The sequence below is a fragment of the Mauremys mutica genome, chromosome 15 (genome assembly GCF_020497125.1).
Source record: "Mauremys mutica isolate MM-2020 ecotype Southern chromosome 15, ASM2049712v1, whole genome shotgun sequence".
NCBI classification, from domain to species: Eukaryota; Metazoa; Chordata; order Testudines; family Geoemydidae; genus Mauremys; species Mauremys mutica.
In genome coordinates, this window is record NC_059086.1 from 15,813,716 (window position 1) to 15,832,848 (window position 19,133).

At 50.3% G+C, this 19,133-nt stretch overlaps 1 protein-coding gene across 1 annotated transcript; it reads left to right on the forward strand.

The window, feature by feature from the left end:
* The first annotated feature begins 1,499 nt into the window (after positions 1–1,499).
* Positions 1,500–18,768, forward strand: LOC123350521 (nuclear factor 7, ovary-like). Its single transcript, XM_044989138.1, has 4 exons — positions 1,500–1,654; positions 15,447–15,467; positions 15,615–15,641; positions 16,662–18,768. Exons 1-4 carry the CDS (start codon positions 1,500–1,502, stop codon positions 17,248–17,250), a joined length of 792 nt encoding a protein of 263 aa, XP_044845073.1. The 3' UTR covers positions 17,251–18,768.
* The last annotated feature ends 365 nt before the right edge of the window (positions 18,769–19,133 follow it).

A 19,133-nucleotide genomic window follows, 5' to 3' on the forward strand; every position in this document is an offset into this window, starting at 1 on the left:
AGTAACACAGAACAGGAATTCCCCTGAGATGGAAGGGTTGTGAAGATCAGAGCTATATCAGGATCCAGATCCACATCTTCCATCAAGGTTAGATAATATGCAAATCCCATGGCTCCTGCATGTTAGTCTGTCACTAACCAACAGCCCCACAGCTATCAATGCTGCTGGCTCCTGCACTGGGGCTCGGAGTGTGTCTGTGGGTGTTTGTAAGTAATCTCAGTCACTATGGGTCACACAGCATCACACAGCTCCTGTGCCTGTGTCTAACTCTTTTCTCTTGCCCATTTCAGAGACTGAGATGGATAAGAACACACGACTGGAATCAGGTACTTGGATAATCCCTAGTAAATGTGTGCTTGTGCTGTGACACAGCATGGCCAGAGGGCAGCAGGAGAGGATTAGAAGGGAGTCTTATGCCCTGTAAGGGGAAGAAAGTTTGCTATAGATTAACTAGAGCACCTGAAGCCAATTGGAGCACCTGCAGTCAGTCACATGTTAAAAACCCCTGCTTCAATCAGACAGTGTGGGAGTTGGAGCAGAAAGGATTGGTGTTAGAGCAGAGAACAGTTTGGAGGAGTTGAAGCAGAGAGGAATTGGTGTTGGAACAGAGAACAGTTTGAAGAGAAGCAGAGGAAAGTTTGGAGAAGTACTATAGTGGGCTAAGAAGGCCAAGACCCTAGGTAAAGTGGCACCTGGCTTGTATAGAGGGAGGTCAGGAAGCCCCCCACAAGCTGAAGGGTAGGAGAGGGAAGTAGCCCAGGGGAAGGAACCGTCAGTTCAAGTGCTTCACCACTATCCTCAGTGCCCCTGCGCTGGGACCTGGAGTAGATGGCAGGCCCAGGTCCCTCCCTCTCCACTCCCCTCCTCTAGAACACTAGTGGGGAAGTTAATATTCCAATTCAGGGGCAAGAAATAGCTCCCTGAACCCCCCCCCCAAAGAAGAGAAAGTGCGAGACCCATCATAATAGTGCCACACGTGGTGTCAGGGGTGGGATTTGCACGCTGGGGACTTACACCAGGGCTAGCCAAAACCCTCCCGTCCTTAAGATGGACGACGTGGTCAAGGTCCTAATACAAGGCACCGCGGCGCAGCAGGAGGCTACCCGAGTCCAAGCAACTGCCCAACAGGAGACGACTCAGATGCAGCAGGAAACTAATCATCTGTTGATGAGTCAGGCTGCCCAGGACCGAGCCCTGCTGAAAGATCTGGTGAACTAGATGAAGGCCCTTATGGAACTGAACCGCAACTGTGAAGGGATCCGGACCATATGGGCCAGCCATTGCCTACAGAAAATGACATGGGAGGATGATGTGGAGGCATACCTCCTGGCCTTTGAAAGAGCAGCCCTGCGGGAGGCCTGGCCCCAAGATCAGTGGTCTGGTATCCTCGCCCCATTCCTGTGTGGAGAGGCCCAGAAGGTCTACTATGATATGGCCGCAGAAACTGCAGCAGATTACTTCAGCTGAAGGCAGAGATCCTGGACAGATCCAGAGTAACTATGGCATTGCGAGCCCAGAGGTTCCATGAGTGGCAGTATACGGAGGACAAGACACCCCGATCACAATTGTTTGACCTGATCCACCTGACCCGGAAATGGCTGCGCCGTCAGGCCCTCAGCTCTGAGAAGATGATGGTTGTCCTGGTACTGGACCGGTATATGAGGGGGCTACCACCAGGCCTCCGGGCTTGTGTTGGCCAGAATGACCCCTCCACCTATGATGAGTTGGTCTCTCTTGTGGAAAGACAGCTGGCAGCCCGTGAACTGTTCCAGACCCCAGGCGGAGAGTCACAGAAAACCAGGAAGCCAGTCCCAAACCCAAGGCCCCAGACTGTTGAGAACTACAGGAGACCTGTAACAGGGAGGAAAGACACTGAGGAATGGCCCGAGGCCAAGAAGGGACCTAGGGGTTTGGGAAGAGAGGTGGGGGGCCGGCCAAATAGCCCCAGGCAGAGGGTGACAACCGGAATAAGGGGGTGGTGGTATGAGTGTGGGGAATTGGGGCATATAGCAGCCCAATGCCCCAACAGGGAAGAACCTATGCAGTGTAATCTGGGGGATTACGAGGAGCAATGTGTCCTAATCGGCCTGGTAGGGGTCACAATGACCTCACGTGAGTATACAAGATCAGTAAAAATGAATGGTATTAAGACCACAGCATTGATAGATTCTGGGAGTGCTGTCATGCTGGTCTCGGGGAAGTTGGTGGGGCAAGACCAACTAACCCGGGCCAAAAACACAGGGGTAACGTGCGTTCATGGCACTGTGAATTTCTACCCCACAATCCCAATACGGATTGAGATCCAGGGGAATACTACAAGGGTGACTGTAGGGGTGGTCCCCTAGCTCCCCTATCCTGTCTTAATTGGTAAGGACTTCCCCGGGTTTGAGAGTTTACTTATCCCAATAGAGCCAGGGAATCGTAGCAACCCCCTGGCTGAGACGGAGGCACCTACAGATAGCCTCACCCCAATGTTTGCCGAATGTGCTCCAGAGTTATTCTCATCCCCTGGGAAACCCCAAAAGTCTAGGCGAGAAAGGAGGGCAGATAAAAGATTAGGGACCAGGATTCTAGCCGAGAATCAAAAAAACTTCCCTTGTGGGTAGGCGAATCCTTTCAGGAGGCCAGGAGAGAATTAGTCCAGGGAGGACTTGGAAGCGGTTCCTAGCCCAAGTAGGAGCAACCCAGGGGGAAGAGTAGAAATAGGGCCCTAGAATTAGGTCAGATCAGTACTGCACATGAGAATTTCGGGCAGGACCAGGCAAATGATCTGCTATATGTGATTGTGAGGGAGGAGGTAGTGGAAGTAAATGGTGCACCTGTGGAAGGAAAGATCAAAGGCCCAGGGCCATATTATGTGCTCAAACGCGATCTCTTGTACAGGATGGAGCAAATATGAGGGGAAGAAGTAGAGCAACTCTTAGTCCCACGGAAACACACAAGGGCAGTACTAGAGTTAGCTCACAGTCATCTATTTGGAGGACATCTAGGAGTAGACAAGACACTGGATAGAGTCCTAAGGAGGTTTTATTGGCCAGGGATACGCGCAGAAGTCCAGTGCTGTTGTGCCTCCTGCCCTGAATGCCAGTTGCATAACCCCCGACCTTACTTGCGGGCCCCATTAGAACCCTTGCCTATTATTGAGGTCCCTTTCGAGAGGAGAGCCATGGACATAGTGGGCCCATTAGAAAGATCGGCACGGGGCCACCAAAACGTACTAGTCATCCTTGACTACACCACATTGTATCCAGAAGCCATTCCTTTAAGAAACCCCACATCCAAGGCAATAGCAAAAGAACTACTCCGGGTTTTTGCCAGAGTGAGCATCCCTAAGGAGATCCTGACAGACCAAGGAATCCCGTTCATGTCAAAATTAATGAAGGACTTATGTGCCCTACTCCACATCCAGGCCATATGGACCTCAGTCTACCATCCACAAACAGATGGACTGGTTGAGCGGTTTAATCGTACCCTTAAAAGTATGATCCGGAAGGTGGTAGCACAGGATGGAAAAGATTGGGATACCCTTCTACCGTATCTAATGTTTGCTGTACGGGAAGTCCTCCAGGCGTCCACTGGTTTCTCTCCCTTTGAACTACTATATGGACGCCACCCACGCAGGATATTAGATATCGCCAAGGAAGATTGGGAAGAACAACCCAATCCAGGAAAGAATGTAATTGAGAACGTGACACAGATGAGAGAGCGAATAACTCGAGTAACCCCTATAGTACGAAAACATTTGGAAAAAGCACAAGAGGCCCAGCGGACATATTACAACCGTTGGGCGAAAGTACAGAGATTTCAGCCGGGGGAATGGGTGATGGTGCTAGTGCTGACAGCAGAAAGCAAACTCCTAGCCAGCTGGCATGGACCATATGAGATCACTATCTCATATGGTCCATGCCAGCTGGCTAGGAGTTTTGGGAGCTAGGAAGCCATTGGGGAGGTGGACCATAAGGTCAGACAACCACACCGCCGAAAGCCAGAGCAAATCTACCACGTCAACTTACTGAAGCCCTGGCGTGACCGAGAGACATGTCTGGTCATTCGACGAGCTCCACCCCAGACAGATGACCCACAGGGGCAGGTAAAGATATCTTCTGAATTAACCCCAAAACAATGAACAGAGGTCTTTGAGATGATCCACTGGAACCAGATGTTCTGTACACAACCGGGCCGTGCGACACTGGTCCAACATCATATGGTCACCAGCCCTGGAGTAAGGATGATGATAAGACCGTACTGAATAACGGAAGCTAAAAGGGAAGAAATTCAGATGGAAGTGAAGAAGATGCTGGAACTCGGGGTTATTGAAGACTCTCACAGTCAGTGGTCCAGCCCTATCATCCTAGTCCCCAAGCCTGATGGCACCCTGAGGTTTTGCAACGACTTCTGGAAATTGAATGAAGTATCCCAATTCGATGCCTATCTGATATCATGCATTGATGAGCTAGTTGATCAGTTAGGCAAGGCCCGATACCTAACCACTCTGGATCTGACCAAAGGATATTGGCAAATTCCCCTGGCCGAGAATGCCAAGGAAAAGACTGCCTTCTCTACACCCGATGGCCTGTTTCAATATACTATCCTCCCTTTCGGACTCCATGGGGCCCCTACAACATTCCAATGGCTTATGGATAAGTTACTGCGACCCCATGCCAAGTATGCCACTGCCTATCTAGACGACATAGTCATCCATAGCCCTGACTGGGAAACGCACCTAGGAAAAGTAGAAGCAGTGCTAGATGCCCTGCAGAAGGCCGGCCTCACTGCTAACCCTCTCAAGTGCGTGATAGGACTAGCTGAGGCCAGATACCTTGGGTATGTAGTAGGGAGAGGTTTGGTGAAACCCCAATGGAACAAAGCGGAGGCAATACAAGGTTGGCCTCGACCAGTCCACAAAAAGCAGGTCAGAGCATTTCTAGGGATAGTGGGATACTATCGGAGATTCATCCCTCATTTCTCCACAAGAGCAGGGCCATTGATGGATCTGATAAAAGCTCAGGGCCCCGAGATAGTAAAGTGGACTGATACGACAGAAGAAGCATTTGCAGATTTAAGGACAGCCTTATGCTGCCATCCAGTACTCATAGCCCCAGACTTCGAGAAGGAATTCATCCTACAAACAGATGCCTTGGAGGTAGGGCTAGGAGCCGTCCTTTCACAGATGGTAGGGGAGGGGGAACACCCAATCTTGTACCTCAGCCGGAAACTCCTCCCCAGGGAACAAAAGTACGCTGTTGTTGAAAAGGAACGTCTGGAGGTAAAATGGACTATGGAGACTCTCTGCTACTATCTACTGGGGCGGTGGTTTACCCTCATGACAGACCAGCCCCGCTCCAGTGGATGCACAGGAACAAGGAGAAGAACGCAAGAGTGACTAGGTAGTTCTTATCCCTGCAGACCTTCCATTTCTGGGTACAGCACAGGGCTGGAAGCCAACATGGCAACGCTGATGGCCTATCGCAACAACACTGCCTCTCGTCCCAAGTAGCCCAATCCCATGGTGTTGATCGGGGGGAGGGGATACAGCATGGCCAGAGGGCAGCAGGAGAGGGTTAGAAGGGAACCTTATTCCCTGTAAGAGGAAGAAAGTTTGCTATAAATTAATTAGAGCACCTGAAGCCAATTAGAGCACCTGCAGTCAGTCACATCATAAAAACCCCTGCTTCAATCAGACAGTGTGGGAGTTGGAGCAGAGAGGATTGGTATTGGAGCAGAGAACAGTTTGGAGGGAAGCAGAGGACAGTTTGGAGAAGTGCTGTGGTGGGCTAAGAAGTCCTAGACCCTAGGTAAGGGGCACCTGGCTTGTGCAGAGGGAGGGCAGGAAGCCCCCCACAAGCTGAAGGGCAGGAGAGGGAAGTAGCCCAGGGAAGGAACCATCAGTTCAAGTGGTTCACCAATATCCTCAAGGCCCCTGGGCTGGGACCTGGAGTAGAGGGCGGGCCCAGGTCCCTCCATCTCCACTCCCCTCCTCTAGGACTCTAGTGGGACAGTTAATATTCCAATCCAGGGACAAGAAATGGTGCCCTGAAACGCCCCCCCCCCCAAAGAAGAGAAAGCACGAGACCCATCATAATAGTGCCAGCAATTTGCCAGTTTGCTTTTTAAAGTTGCAATTTGATTTAATTCAAGAGATAATGGCAGGGCTCTGAGTTCACTCTGTGCACACTTATCACTTCACTTGTGCCGTCATGATATAGTCCATTGAAGCACCACCAATAGGAGAGCAGCACAGCCTGATTATGAAAATCACGTGACAAATATTCACCAATCGAAGAATGCATTTGGAGGGAAATTTAAAAGAAGAACAAATATTTTACTTTTTATGAAATTTTCCCAGGATTATTTAGGTTTTGAATGAAAATTCCCAATTTCCCAAGTTGAAACATTTTACTCAAAAATTCCCAGATTTTGGAAAATTTCCCGGGATATAGAAGCACTGGATACACATTCTGTTTTGGTGCTCCCTTCCCTCATTCCCTGCAGTGCCATCATTGTGGGTGCTGCCCCCTGGGGACATTTTTGGGCTCTGTTTAGGGGTTAGTCTGGGACATCATCTGTTGTTCATTAACAACAGTTTTGTCTGACATTTCATGTGAGTTCTGAGACCATTGGCTTGTTGGATATGTCTACACTGCAATTGGGAGTGAGCTTCCTGATTGGGTAGCTCACTCGCTTTGCTTGAGCTAGTGCTAACAATAGCAGTGTGGCTGTGGTAACAGGTGCAGCGGGTTAGGGTAGCCAACTGAGTACGTACCCAGGGATTCCAAGTGGGTTTGCATTTGAGGTGCTAGACCAAGTGGCTGCATGTGCTCCTCCTGCCTACCCTGCTGCTTTTCGCACTCTGGCTCAAGCAAAGTTAGCACCTGTCTGCCTGCCCAGACTGCAGTGTAGGTGTACCCAAAGACAACCCCAAGTCACTGTTCTTGGAAAAACCCATGCTGAACACGATTGTCTCCTTTTCTTCTCTCCCCAGAGTGCCAGGATCTGCGTGAGAAGTTCGGTAAGTTCATCCACCGTCCCATTAGAGCCTCTGGGCAGAGGGTCCAAGTCACAAAGGGTGCTGAGCAGATACAGAAGCACTGGGCCCGCAGGGCAGGGCTGAGTAAACAGTTTCAGCAAAAATCAGAGTCACATTCATCACTCCAGTCCCACCACAGCTATGTGAACTCTCTGCAGCAGATACAGATACCTACCTGCTCTTATGCTTTTATGCCTGGATAGTCAGACAGGTATCACATGGCCTTTGGCTATCCAATGCCAATCACATTGTTATGATGCAGCAGGAGGGGGATAGTCACGCTGTTGTGGGGAATTTTCCTGGCTTATAAACTACCATGGTGAAATTGGCTAGCGAAAGGACTCCCTTTACCCCGCTCTCACTCCCTTTACCCAGAGGCCTGACTGACCTCAAGGGCTCCTCTTCTACTCTCCAGTGTGGCAGAGTCCTTGTAACCCCGCCAAGGCTGGGCCCAGGATTCCTGGGGAGCTGAACCCCCCAACCTTGTCATGGTCACTTAGGGCAGGGGCTAGGGTGACCCCACTCTGGGGTGCTCTCTCTGCACTGGATGCATCCCTGATCCACTGATTGTTACATATAGTTCAAAACAAATACAATTGATTAAACAGCAATCATTTTTTTAAAAAAATAAGGACAACATGGGAAAGGTTAAAGGAAAACATATAACCCAGCTCTGTGGCATGGGGGCGTCACAACCAGTGTCTGTGGGATGTCAGGGAAGTTCAGTCTGTTCCTACAAGTCCCAGGCCTCCTTCTCAGGCCCTGGCTGTGCTCCAGGATGCTGTGGGTCGGACACTTGGTCTGGTGGTGGCCTCACACTCTCAGACTCTAGGTGACAGGACCCTTCTTCCCAGCATTTCCCCACCCCCCGCCCTTGGTCAGGGTTATGACCTTCCTCCCAGTCTGGCCTGCAGAGCCTCTTGGCTAGGGGCATCTCCCTGCACTTGGCCCGCTGCCCAAGGTCCCCCTCACTCTCACCAGCTGCTCACTGCACCCGGCTCCAGACTGCTCTATCCCCAGCTCCAGCTCCAGCTCCAGCTCCTCTACTCTGCCTCAGCACAGCTGCTACTGCTGCTCTGCCTCCAGCTCCCTGGGCTGATTCTCTGGCCCCTCTTGCTCTGGTTGCTGCAGCTCTCCTCCCAGCACAGGTCCGCTCTGCAGGCTGTTTCTGTGACTCTGCTCCCAGCTCTGACCTGCTTCCTGGGTAGCTTTTCTGGCCCCTCTGGCTGGCACGGCCCTGATCCCCAGCTCAGCTTGGGCCCCTGCTTTCCCCATAGCTCGGCCCCACTCTGTCTGACCCTGGTGTCATGGAGTTCCCGGGCAATGCTCTGGAACTGCTCCCCACAAAGCCAGTCAGGACTTTGGGGAGCCTCCTCTCCCTTGGAGTAGACTGTTTTCAGGGCAAGAAGCTCACACGTCTTCACCTCCTGGGTCTCTCCTTGGAGTATGCAGCATCCTCTGCCCCGCTGTGCGCTTCCCACAGTGAGCCCGCCCCAGTGGAGTCCTGGGGAAGCCACCCAGTCCTGCACCCCCACTTCGTAGTCAGACGTGACTCTTAGCCAGCCAATAAAAAAGAGGTTTATTAGATGATAGGAACACGGTCTAAAACAGCGCTTGTAGATACAGCGAATGGGATTCCTCGGCCGGGTCCATTCTGGGGGGCAGTGAGGCAGACCCCCACATCTGCACTTCACTCCTCATCCCCAGCCAGCTCCAGACTGAACCCCCCCCCAGCCCCTCCTCCTCTCCTCAGCTCCCTTCCTGGGCCAGGAGGTCATCTGATCTCTTTGTCTCTAACACCTTTAGCATCCTCTTGCAGGGGGGAAGGGCCTGGCCATTAGTTGCCAGGTGACAAAGGGTCGGCCAGAAACTGAGCCCCCCCCCCAGTATTCAGAGAAAACATTAAGAACATTCCCAGTTCCTCACATCAGGTAATTCCAGCTCCCACAGAGGATGGAACCCCCCTGGCCTCCTGAGTCCCTGATTAGCCTGCCTACGCTGTCAATCAGGCTGACCTAGAGCATTGGCCTCTCCACATTGTTCCTGGGGACTGTCAGTTCCAGGGTCCTGATTTCCCATTGACCTTCCCCTTTTTTTAGTACTGGGAGCAAGCCAACCAAAACACCCCACTGAGTTTTAGTAAGGGGACAACGGTCCCCTTACATTCCCCCTTACTAAAATTTTGCCACAGCCACAATATTCACACCAGTACATCCGGTCCCCATCTCAACAACATATACCCACATCATGTCATATTAAAACCCATTAACAATTATTAAAATAACATTTAACATATTTAACATTCTACATCTACTTCTTTATACTATACATGACAATATTCATTAAAACACTACATAGAACCAATAATATAATCATCTCTAAGTTTAAGTTTAACAGGCAGTACACCCTTAGTAGTTCTCTGGAACCTTCTTAGGACTGATGGTTCATTACCCATTTTTCTATTTCCCTGACCCTGGGTAACACTAGGTCAATTTGAGGGATCTGGCCATTTTCATCAGGGTTTGGGTTTGCCCCATTGATTTCAGTCTCGTCAGGAAATGCTGCTATATACCTCCTATGAGCCCTGTCAGACTAAAAGTCCAACATTTTAGCTGGTATCTATGTACTGCTCTCTCAGGACCTCTTTGTTCAGTCTGGATAGTGCAAACCGGCAGTTCGGGATTGTTGTGGATGACCACAGTGTGGGGATTTGGATCCCATTTGTCCTGTATTTTATTACACCTCCGGCATCTATGGCTACAAACTAGTACACAGTCACCAGGTCTGATCAGAACCCTACTGGACTTGAGATCATAAGTCCTTTTCCTACTTTGGGCTGTATCTTTAGTTGTTCTGAGAGCTACTTCACAGTCTGTCTTCAGCCTGTCATGGTGACCTTTTACCCAATCATTCAAATTGGTCACCTCATCCTTAGAAAATACTTCTTGATGCTTCTCTGGCAACGCCCTTAAGTTAGCCACCTGTGCAGGAATCAGCCCTTGGCGTGCCGCTTGAACTGAAACTGGCAGTCTCCCACCACATCTTTTTTGAGGAAAGGTAATTCGTCCTCCCTGCTCCCTCCTTGTCACCTGCAACTCATTCCCATTCTCTTCAAATGTTACCTTCACCTGAGGAACCACTCCCTCAGGCCGGTATACCTCTGCAGTTCTGTTTTGAGGATGCAACTCCACAGCCTTCAAACTTGAGTTTAGAAGACTTGCTGGTACTCTTCCTTTGATGTCATTAGATGGCATTAGTACATTGGCTGGCTGGAGCCCATTGGGTAGGTTTACCCCAGATGTAGGCTCTACAAGAGTTCGATATCTATTGGTACCCTGCAGTGTTCATCAAGGATCTTCCTTCTTTGATGAGGAATAACAGTTTTCTGTTTTTTGCCCACTCTAACATTTCCAATCTGCCCCATAGGGCCCAGTGAATGGTTGTGTCTCTTCTTAGAGGGCCCATGACAGTTCATCCTCCTGGTTCCTTCTACTGGCAACAGTAGCTCCCTCAGCTCACTAATGATGTTCACCCTTAGAATACCTGGGACTCCTTCTCCTATATGGTTCCTTTCAGAGGCTTTGCCATTGAGGATGAAGATGCATTTTCCTGGCAGTGACTGGCCTATGTAGTCTGTGTCTGCTTCGAGGCATCCCACTGCTGGGATTGCCAGTCCATTAACTGTTGTTAGATGTACAAACTGTGTGCTGTGCATGGTCAGCTCCTTGTCTTTCAAATATTTTTGAAAATGTGACTCAGTAATGGCGGTGACTTATGAGCCAGTATCTAACAAACATCTGGTCTTCACCCCCGCTATACATATTTCAGCAGTTAGACAGTCTCCAAATGCTTGCTTACCGAAGTCACTAGATATGATGGCATCGCTCACGTTCCTTTCAACATTGTATGCAGAGTGATTTTCCACCAATGACAGGCCTAGGAATCCTTCTGCCACTTTTTGGCCTTCTACTATGCATGGACAATTCACTCTTGGTGCTCCATTGGTTTCCAGCGCATGGGACTCTGTTCTCCTTCTCAGTGGACATTTTTGGGTAGTATGCCCTGGCCTTTCACAAATGTAACAAATGTACCTTCCCAGCTCATCCTTCAATGGGGATATTTTGGATCTCAGTGCCCTTGGGTATTTTGGAATATTAGTGGAAGTTTTTTTTACCTTTCATCACTTAAGTCATTACTTTCAGCATCTCATCCTGTTGGACCATCAGTTTTTGGACAGCCTCATTTAAGCTGTCCAATGTCAATTGTGTTTGGGGCAGGGCCTTTTCCCCAGTAGTTGTATTCACTAGGCCCACACTTCGTGTCAGTTGATTTTGAATAAACTAGCCAATGCCGATTCAGTTTCTCACCATTCTCAAGCACTCTTTCATGGTGTGACTTTGAGATGTGTCACTTTTGCTCATTTACCAGAAATGTCATATACTTGATTTTGCCCGGCCCATTCAAAATTGTATGATCAATATCGGCAGAGTTTAGGATCACTGGCCATAAAGTAGGATCATATATATTGATTTGTGGTGTGCAGTTTTTCTCACTGCTGTTTCTGTCACCATGCGAGGCTGATTTTCTTTATGTAAGCAGGTTCTGAATGAGCTCTCCCCTGACAGCTAGCTGGGAGGGGGAGAGACTTCAGGGGCAAATTGTATTTACATGAACACACCTACTCTGCCTAGACATCCACCAGATAGAGCTGTGTTACTCAAAGTGATCAACGTTGGCTGGTGGCAGATTACAAATCACTTTAGTACAGAATGCAGAGGTAGTGGAATGCTGTTACCAATGTTATTGTCATTATTGTATGAATGAAGGGGAGCAGAACTGTGCTTAACCTGTCTCAAATGAGGGGCTCACTCTCAGCTGAAAGGACCTCGTTAAGCCAGGGGCTTCAATGCCAGAGCCCTGTGAAAGTAAGAGGGGTGGGGAAAGATATCCTAGCCAGGAGTTGTGGCCTTTCCCTAAGGCCTTTCTCCATTCTGGGTTAACTTGTTCCTCTCCACTATTCAAAGAAAGAGCTAAATAGGCTTCATGAGGAGCCTCTTTGTTATTTTAAATGCTCAATCAGAGCTAAAATCAGTTGTACTGGGCCATGTTTCTGCCCTGCTTGCCAAGAGCCAAACAAACACCAAGTGACTGACCTGAAGAGGTCACAGCAGAGAGGCAGGTGGCAGTAAAAGGTCACTGATGAGCAGCCAGTAGGAGTGGCAAGCAGGCAGCTGGCCAGAGCAAGTGCTCAGAGGGTGAAGCAAGATGCCTTCTTCCTGGACGGGATCATGAACTCACACAGATGCACCTCTCAACCCTGCAGCCTCACTGACCCAGGACAACAACTGTGAGTGGGGTGTGATGAGGGAGAAGAGTGTGGCATAGTAAATGAATGTTTGGTTGTAGCACTCAAGAACATGAGGCAGAAGGCACTGCCCTATGCACTCTGGGGTGGGTGTCCTGCTCACAGTTTTATGGTTATGAATCCTGCTTGTGGCATTTTCCCTAATTAATGTCAGGTGACTTCCCTCCTTTCATTAGACATTTCTTTTCTACACTCAGACTCTGTGCTTCCAAGTGGGGAAGTTTTGCCTCTCAGAGGCACCCAGGGGTGGTGTGTAATTTTCCCGGGTTACTGGTGGGACTCGAGTTGGTTCTGTGTTGTATTGTTGAAAAGGAACCCCTAGATACTGAACCTGGCCCCTGTTGCTGCTGGCTTCACCTAGCAGAAGGGTTACATTTATAATTTCTCTCCTTTTCGTGTAAACCAGATTTTTCTTTGTCATTACTCTCCTTTTCATGGGAGCCACATTCTTCTTTATCATCACTCTCCTTTATGCCTCCAGGAAAACAGGACAATTCTCCATCACTTTCCTCACATTTCCGTTCCCTGTCTTCAGATAAATCTGATAACTTCTTAGAAATAGGATTTCCATCATTTTCACTTCACAACTCAATTTCTTCTGCAGTAGGACAATCATTACTATCTAAAGCCAGCTCTATGTTGTTCTGTTTCAGATATTTTCCAATCAAATTTGTCCCTTGCTGCAAACTAGATTTCAACTGAGCTTTTTGCTTCCTATACTAAGCTCCTGAAGGCTTCTTCAGGGACATCTTTTATTTTCTATGGGGGAGACAGACAGTATTAGGGAGAGCAAACATCTATATTCCACTGTCTTAGAAAGTCATCAAACATTACGTGTTAAGCATGGCAAAAGAAGTATTTCTTTTATATTGTTGTGTACATAGGGGTTCGATAGATATCTCTGGTGTCTCTTTAAATATGTCCTTCACTAATTATACTCTTCAAGTCTTAAAACACAAGCACACTTTCACAATTACACAATAAAACAAGGTTCACAATAACACAGCTGGGCTCTCACTTCACTTCAGTTCATTCCTATATCTCACTGACTGACAGGTGACATCTTCCTCCTTATATGCCTGTGAGGGCATGGCTGACAACATTCTAGAAGGTTCAAGGAAAATGTATCAGAGGGGTAGCCATGTTAGTCTGGATCTGTAAAGCGACAAAGAGTCCTGTGGCACCTTATAGACTAACAGACGTATTGGAGCATGAGCTTTTGTGGGTGAATACCCACTTCGTCAGATGCATGAAAATGTAGCTTTCAAAAAGTTTGGAAGGTTCCACAAAGGTCTATAACATTCTAGTAGGTTAGTGAAAAATGAATCCTCATATGGAATAACTGAAGCATGTTACTTCAAACATTCTATTTTCCCTTTTGTTGCTAACAACAAAAACAGTACCCCAAATTTGGTGTCCCCCAAGCTCGGCATCTCAGGTTGCCCCTTAAATCCTCCCTGACTGCAGCTGGGAGCGACCTTCCCAGCTTGGGTAGCAAGACACAAACTAGTTCTGCTTGAGGTAATGCTAACAGTATCAGTGTGGTTGTGAATAGCAGGTGCAGCGGCTCAGTGTAACCATCCAAGTACGTACCCAGAGGATACAGGCAGATTTATACTAGCCCAAGGCACCACCTGAGCTACCCCAGGCTGCCCTGCTGCTTTTAGCTCACTACCTTGAGCAGAACTAACGTGTGTCTGCCTGCCCAAACTGGGAAACTCACTCCCAGCTGCAGTGTAGATGTACCCAAAGTTTGGAACAACCCCACGTCACTCTGTTTGGAACGACCCATGCTGAATCTGAGTCACATTAGTCACTCCAGTCCCATGGCAGCACTGTGAGCTCTGCAGCAGACACAGGGTTACCAGTCCTTGTGCCTGGTTAGACGAGGGTGACCATACGTCCCGTTTTGGCTGGGACAATCCATTTTTAAAGCCCTGATCAGTTGGCAAAAGCAAATGGGACAAATGCCAACTTTCATGAGAAAAGTGGCGTGTGGTGCAGAGGAACATGTGGGGGGCGAGCAGAGATGCCAGCCCTGAACAGGGGGGAGGCTGGGCTGTGGGGGGTGGGGGAAAAGGAAGGGAGAGTTCCAGTTGGGGGGGCAGGCAGGGTTCCAGTGACCAGCGGCATCCTCAAGCAGGGGGCAAGGTTCGAGTGACCAGTGACAGTCTTGTTGGGGAAGGACACCTTGGGCAAGCAGCTGAAGCCTGTCCTGTGGGGAGGGAGCTTTGGGCCAGCCCCACATGGTGTCCTGTTTTCCCTTTGGGAAATATGGCCACCTTAGGGTAGACAGAAAGGTGTCACCTGGCCTTTACCATCCAATGCCGATCACATTGTTCTGATGCAGCAGACAGGGGCCAGCCGCTTTCTATAGATGACTGCTGCAATGCAGGCTCTTCTGCGCCATTTCCCAGAACATGTCTAACGTTTCCATGCTTTGTTGCCAAGGCCAGATCCCAGCTCTAAGCTCCAATCATCTGCATGTCTATCCCCTAGTTACAGATGGAGTGTGTAGTTTTGATGCTCCAAAGGGCTGTTAATATCACAGGAAAGAAATTCTCCTGAGATGGAAGGCTGAACAATGTCAGAGCCATAGAGGACTCCGGACATGCCTCTTCCATCAAGGTTGGATGCTTTGTAAATCCCACCCAGGAATTTTATTCTGTCAATTTGCTTTTAAAATTTCAAATCTACTGGGGGCCACTGCAGCCAAGCAACAGCTTCTTACAGGCCTGAATTCTGAGTGACACCGGTGTAAATCCAGACTTGTTCCAGGGGAACACATGCAGTTATTTTGGATTTACAGCAGCACCACTGAGAGCAACATTTGCTCCAGTCCCCAATACTAAGATGCAATAAAAAGGCATGCCTGAGAGATGGGCATTGCAGTTACCAGAAATCTCTGGTCTCTGGGGTGAACTGGGACATTTCTCCTTTTGCAGTGAGGGACCACGAAGAATGTATAAAGCGATCACCTGGTCACAGAGCAGCACCCAGAACTCAGTCCTCTGCCTAAATGCCAGGGGATAACTCTGTCTCTTTCCATTTCAGACAAAGCAGTCACACAGCTAGGTAAGAGAATGTGTTGTCATGTCACATTTCACATTGCTTGGTTCCTTTATATCTGCCTTACTCCTCTCCCAGAACGGCATCTCCCGTGTGAGCGAGTTCCCTGCACTTGCCAAGCCCCTGACCATGTTTGTTCCTCTTCCCTTGCAGATTTCATGAGGGCTCAGAGCTACATGGGTGAGTGGGGCTGTGAGGGGCTGTCAGGGGTGTGAGGTGCCCATGGGACAGGTGGGGCAGGGAGGGAGCTGGCTGCAGAGCCATGGGGCTGGATGCTGTGAATGATCCTGAACACGCTGCCCTGAGCAGTAAATCTCATCTCCGGGCAGCTCCCTCGCAATCCCCACCTCAGCTAGTCCTGAAGCCCACATCCCATCTCCCATTTGCCTATCAGTGATGATCCGTTCCTACCCCATCAGCTTCCCAAACAGGCCTCTCTCTGCAGCCTGCAGCGTCTTCAGCCCACTGGACACAATCCATGGGCCCCCAGGAGCAATGTTCCCTTTAATGTTTTACATCCATATGTGGAATGAATTTTGTTAAGTGCACCAATATGGAGATGATGTGTGGAGGGGGTGGGGTCGAGGGGTTCAGGTTGCGGGAGGGGGTTGAGGGCTGGGGCAGAGGGTTATGATGCCGGGGATGAGGGCTCTGGCTGGGGGTGTGGGCTCTGGGTGGGGCTGGGTATGATGGGTTTGGGGTGCAGGCTGCCCCGGGGCTGCATCAGGGAGAGAGGACTCCCCCCAGCCCTCCCCACAGCAGCCCGGGGCAGAGGGAGAGGTGCCTCTCCCGGGTCACAGCAGCTCCAGGACTGGGTTGGGCCAGGGGAGAGATGCCTTTTCCCACCTGTGTGGCTCTTGATAGCCTGTTGAGTGGCCGTGCAGCTTAGAGGGAACTTTGCCCAGAATCTCTAACCCTTCTCAGGGACAGATCCTGTGCAGGGGATAGTGATAGTATACAAGAAGTCCAATCCCCCACTCCAGCTCTCCACACCTCTCCACCAGCTCAGGCCCAATCACAGCCCTGGAGCTCCCTGGAGCCCAAGGCTGGATCCAGGCTAGCAGTGCCAGTCCCACTAACCACCCCAACCCTTAGGCTGTCCTTCACTCCAGCTGTGCTGGCTGGATTCTCTCTCCTGTCAGATTGTGGGGTCCCCGACTGACCCATGGCTAATGGGGATATTCTGGTTTCTCTCCCCAGTTCCTGTCACCCTGGATCCAGATTCAAACACCCCAAGCTCACCATCCCTAAGGATGGCCGAAGAATCCAACATGACCCTGCCTCCCTAGAGCTGGCTACCCCATCTGGGGCCCTGGTTGCTGTGGGGAGGGAAGGATTTGTGGCCAGGAAGGTTCATGATGGGGAGGGAGAGGCTTGCTGGGGTTACTGGGAGGTAGAGGTGGGGGACAGTCAGGACTGGGAGCTGGGGGTGCTGAGTGAGTCTGTGAAGGACAGAGTGAGACAGGAGAGGCTGGAGAGACTCCCTGAGGGGGGGTGCTGGGCTCTGCGGAGATCTGGGAAGCAGTATTTCCCCGGGGAGGCCGACACTGTGATCCAGAGCTGGGGTGTGACACCGACAGTGGTTGGGGTGTATCTGGATCTAGAAGTGGGGAGTCTCTCATTCTATAGTGTCAGTTCAATGGCCCTTATCCTGGAGATTCCTGTGGAAGGTTCTGAGAGATTGTTCCCATTCCTCAGCACTGGTCATGCTGCAGGGAAGGACCAGGGGAAACCCCTCAGCATCTGCCCCCCCCAGCAACTGGGATTTCCTCCAAAAATTAGGAGTTAGTGGGTCTGTTTAGTCAGGGAGATTCCAGAGTCCCTGCACAGACCCCTGCCCTGAATGAGAGGGAAGGGGAAGAAAACAACACAGGACCTGCCACAGGAAAAACAGACCCATCGCCTGGACAGCACCCAGCCCCCGCAGACAAGGAAGTGGAAAAAAACAGGGCAAGGCCATTTGTGGGAGAACATTTCCAAAAGCTCCTGCCCACAAAACAGAGGACTGGGGATAAAACAGAGCAGGAGCATCAACAACCGGAAACACCCCCCAGACAGAAGGGGAAAAAGAACAGCCAAACCCTCCACGTCTGAAACCCACCTGCCGAACTCCTCCCAAGGGGCAAAGGGAATCATGAAAGAAAAACACTAAGAACTTGAATCCAGAATGGTCTCTGGATCTGACTCTTCTCCCAGGCCTACCAGGGCCAGGAAATGTTTTTGGGGAATCAGACACAAATGCTGACACCTGGGAAAGAACCCAGGGCCTCCCAGAGGATTCAGGGGGCCTGGGGCAAAGCAATTTCGGGGGTCCCGTCCATAAAAAAAAGTTGCAATACTATAGAATACTATATTATCGTGGGGGCCCCTGCAGGGCCTGGGGCCTGGAGCAAATTGCCCCACTTCCCCCACCCCCAGGGCGGCCCTGAAAGAACCTCGCTCTAATGGGAAAGTGGGGAAATGGCGACACATCAAATGTTTCCTTCCCACCCCAAACTCAAAAGAGAATCACAGCAATTCATGATAACGCTTTAAACCAATCCCCTGTTAAATCAGAATGTTTAACAGGACTGTTAAATGTAGGAAATTCAATACACACTGGTTGGTCAGGGGATGCAGCGGGGAAGGGTCTCACAGTAGCACTGACTCACTCTCATTGCAGACACACACTCACTGCTCCTGCCAGCCTCAGGCAGTGCAAGTGGGTGACCGAATCTGTGTATCAGACTGGATTGTGTTAGCCTCACACTGAGCATCACCCCGAGGGCTGAACCCCGCCCCCTGCCCAAACCCGGAGTCCTCCCCTGGGCTCTAGCAGGGCTGGCTGGCTGGTCTCACTGGGAGCAGGGACGATGGACGATGCTGCAGAAGCTTCTCATGGAACAAGAACATGGGGAAGTTCAGAAATCGTTGGAAATTGCAGTGAGGGGGCTGTGGTGTAGGAGGGGAACAGGCTGTCAGTGGCAGCATTGCCAAGGCCCATGATAAAGCCCCAGCTCCTGGAGTCCTGGGTTTGAGGGAGAATCTCAGCTTTGGTTTAAAACAAATAAAAGTAAGTTTCTAGCCTGTGGCTGTGGTGTGGAGCTGTAAAGTGTGACCCCAATGCCCTGTGTGCTGTGTCTAGCTTTGCTGCTGGGTGTGCTGCATTTAAACCCTATGGCCTGGCTGTCAGTTTACTGCAGGTTGTGATGGGACCTAGCAGTGAATGGAGGGCAGGGAGCCCTGGGCAGCGCTGCCCAAAGAAGCTGAATCTACAATCAATGAAAGGTGTAAGAGCAATGAGCTGGCTGAACCAGACAGCGCTCTCACTGTCAGATCCTAGTGGAGACTGGGCCGCCTCGGTGCCATGGGCATTTTACCTGCCTTTAGCTGGTGGAGGTGAACCCCAGGGATTTCTTACATGTGAAAACATCTTTTTCCTGGTGCAGGCAGTGGCCAAACCAGCCATTTCCACCCCGGTAGCAGCTAGCAATCAGCTTCCCAGCGCAGGCAGGACATTGGCAGGAGGATGTTTGGGGAAGAAATGACAATCATGGGGTGTTGCGAGTTTGGAGCTGCCCTGTAATAACCTCTGAACTTTGCTCTGTTTGGCTGACTCTTCTTCAGGGGTCGCTGCATGACCACAGGGCATGGCTAGTGAGTGAAGCTTCCCCTGGGGGATGCTAGCTGCCT

What these genes read in the sequence shown, in the direction of transcription:
- LOC123350521 (XM_044989138.1), top strand. Translation starts at nt 1,500, where the DNA reads ATGGCATTGCGAGCCCAGAGGTTCCATGAGTGGCAGTATACGGAGGAC. An exon ending in GTTGTCCTGGTACTGGACCG is followed by an intron (nt 1,655 to 15,446) that starts GTATATGAGGGG and finishes TTTCCATTTCAG; the next exon opens with ACAAAGCAGTCACACAGCTA. An exon ending in CAAAGCAGTCACACAGCTAG is followed by an intron (nt 15,468 to 15,614) that starts GTAAGAGAATGT and finishes CTTCCCTTGCAG; the next exon opens with ATTTCATGAGGGCTCAGAGC.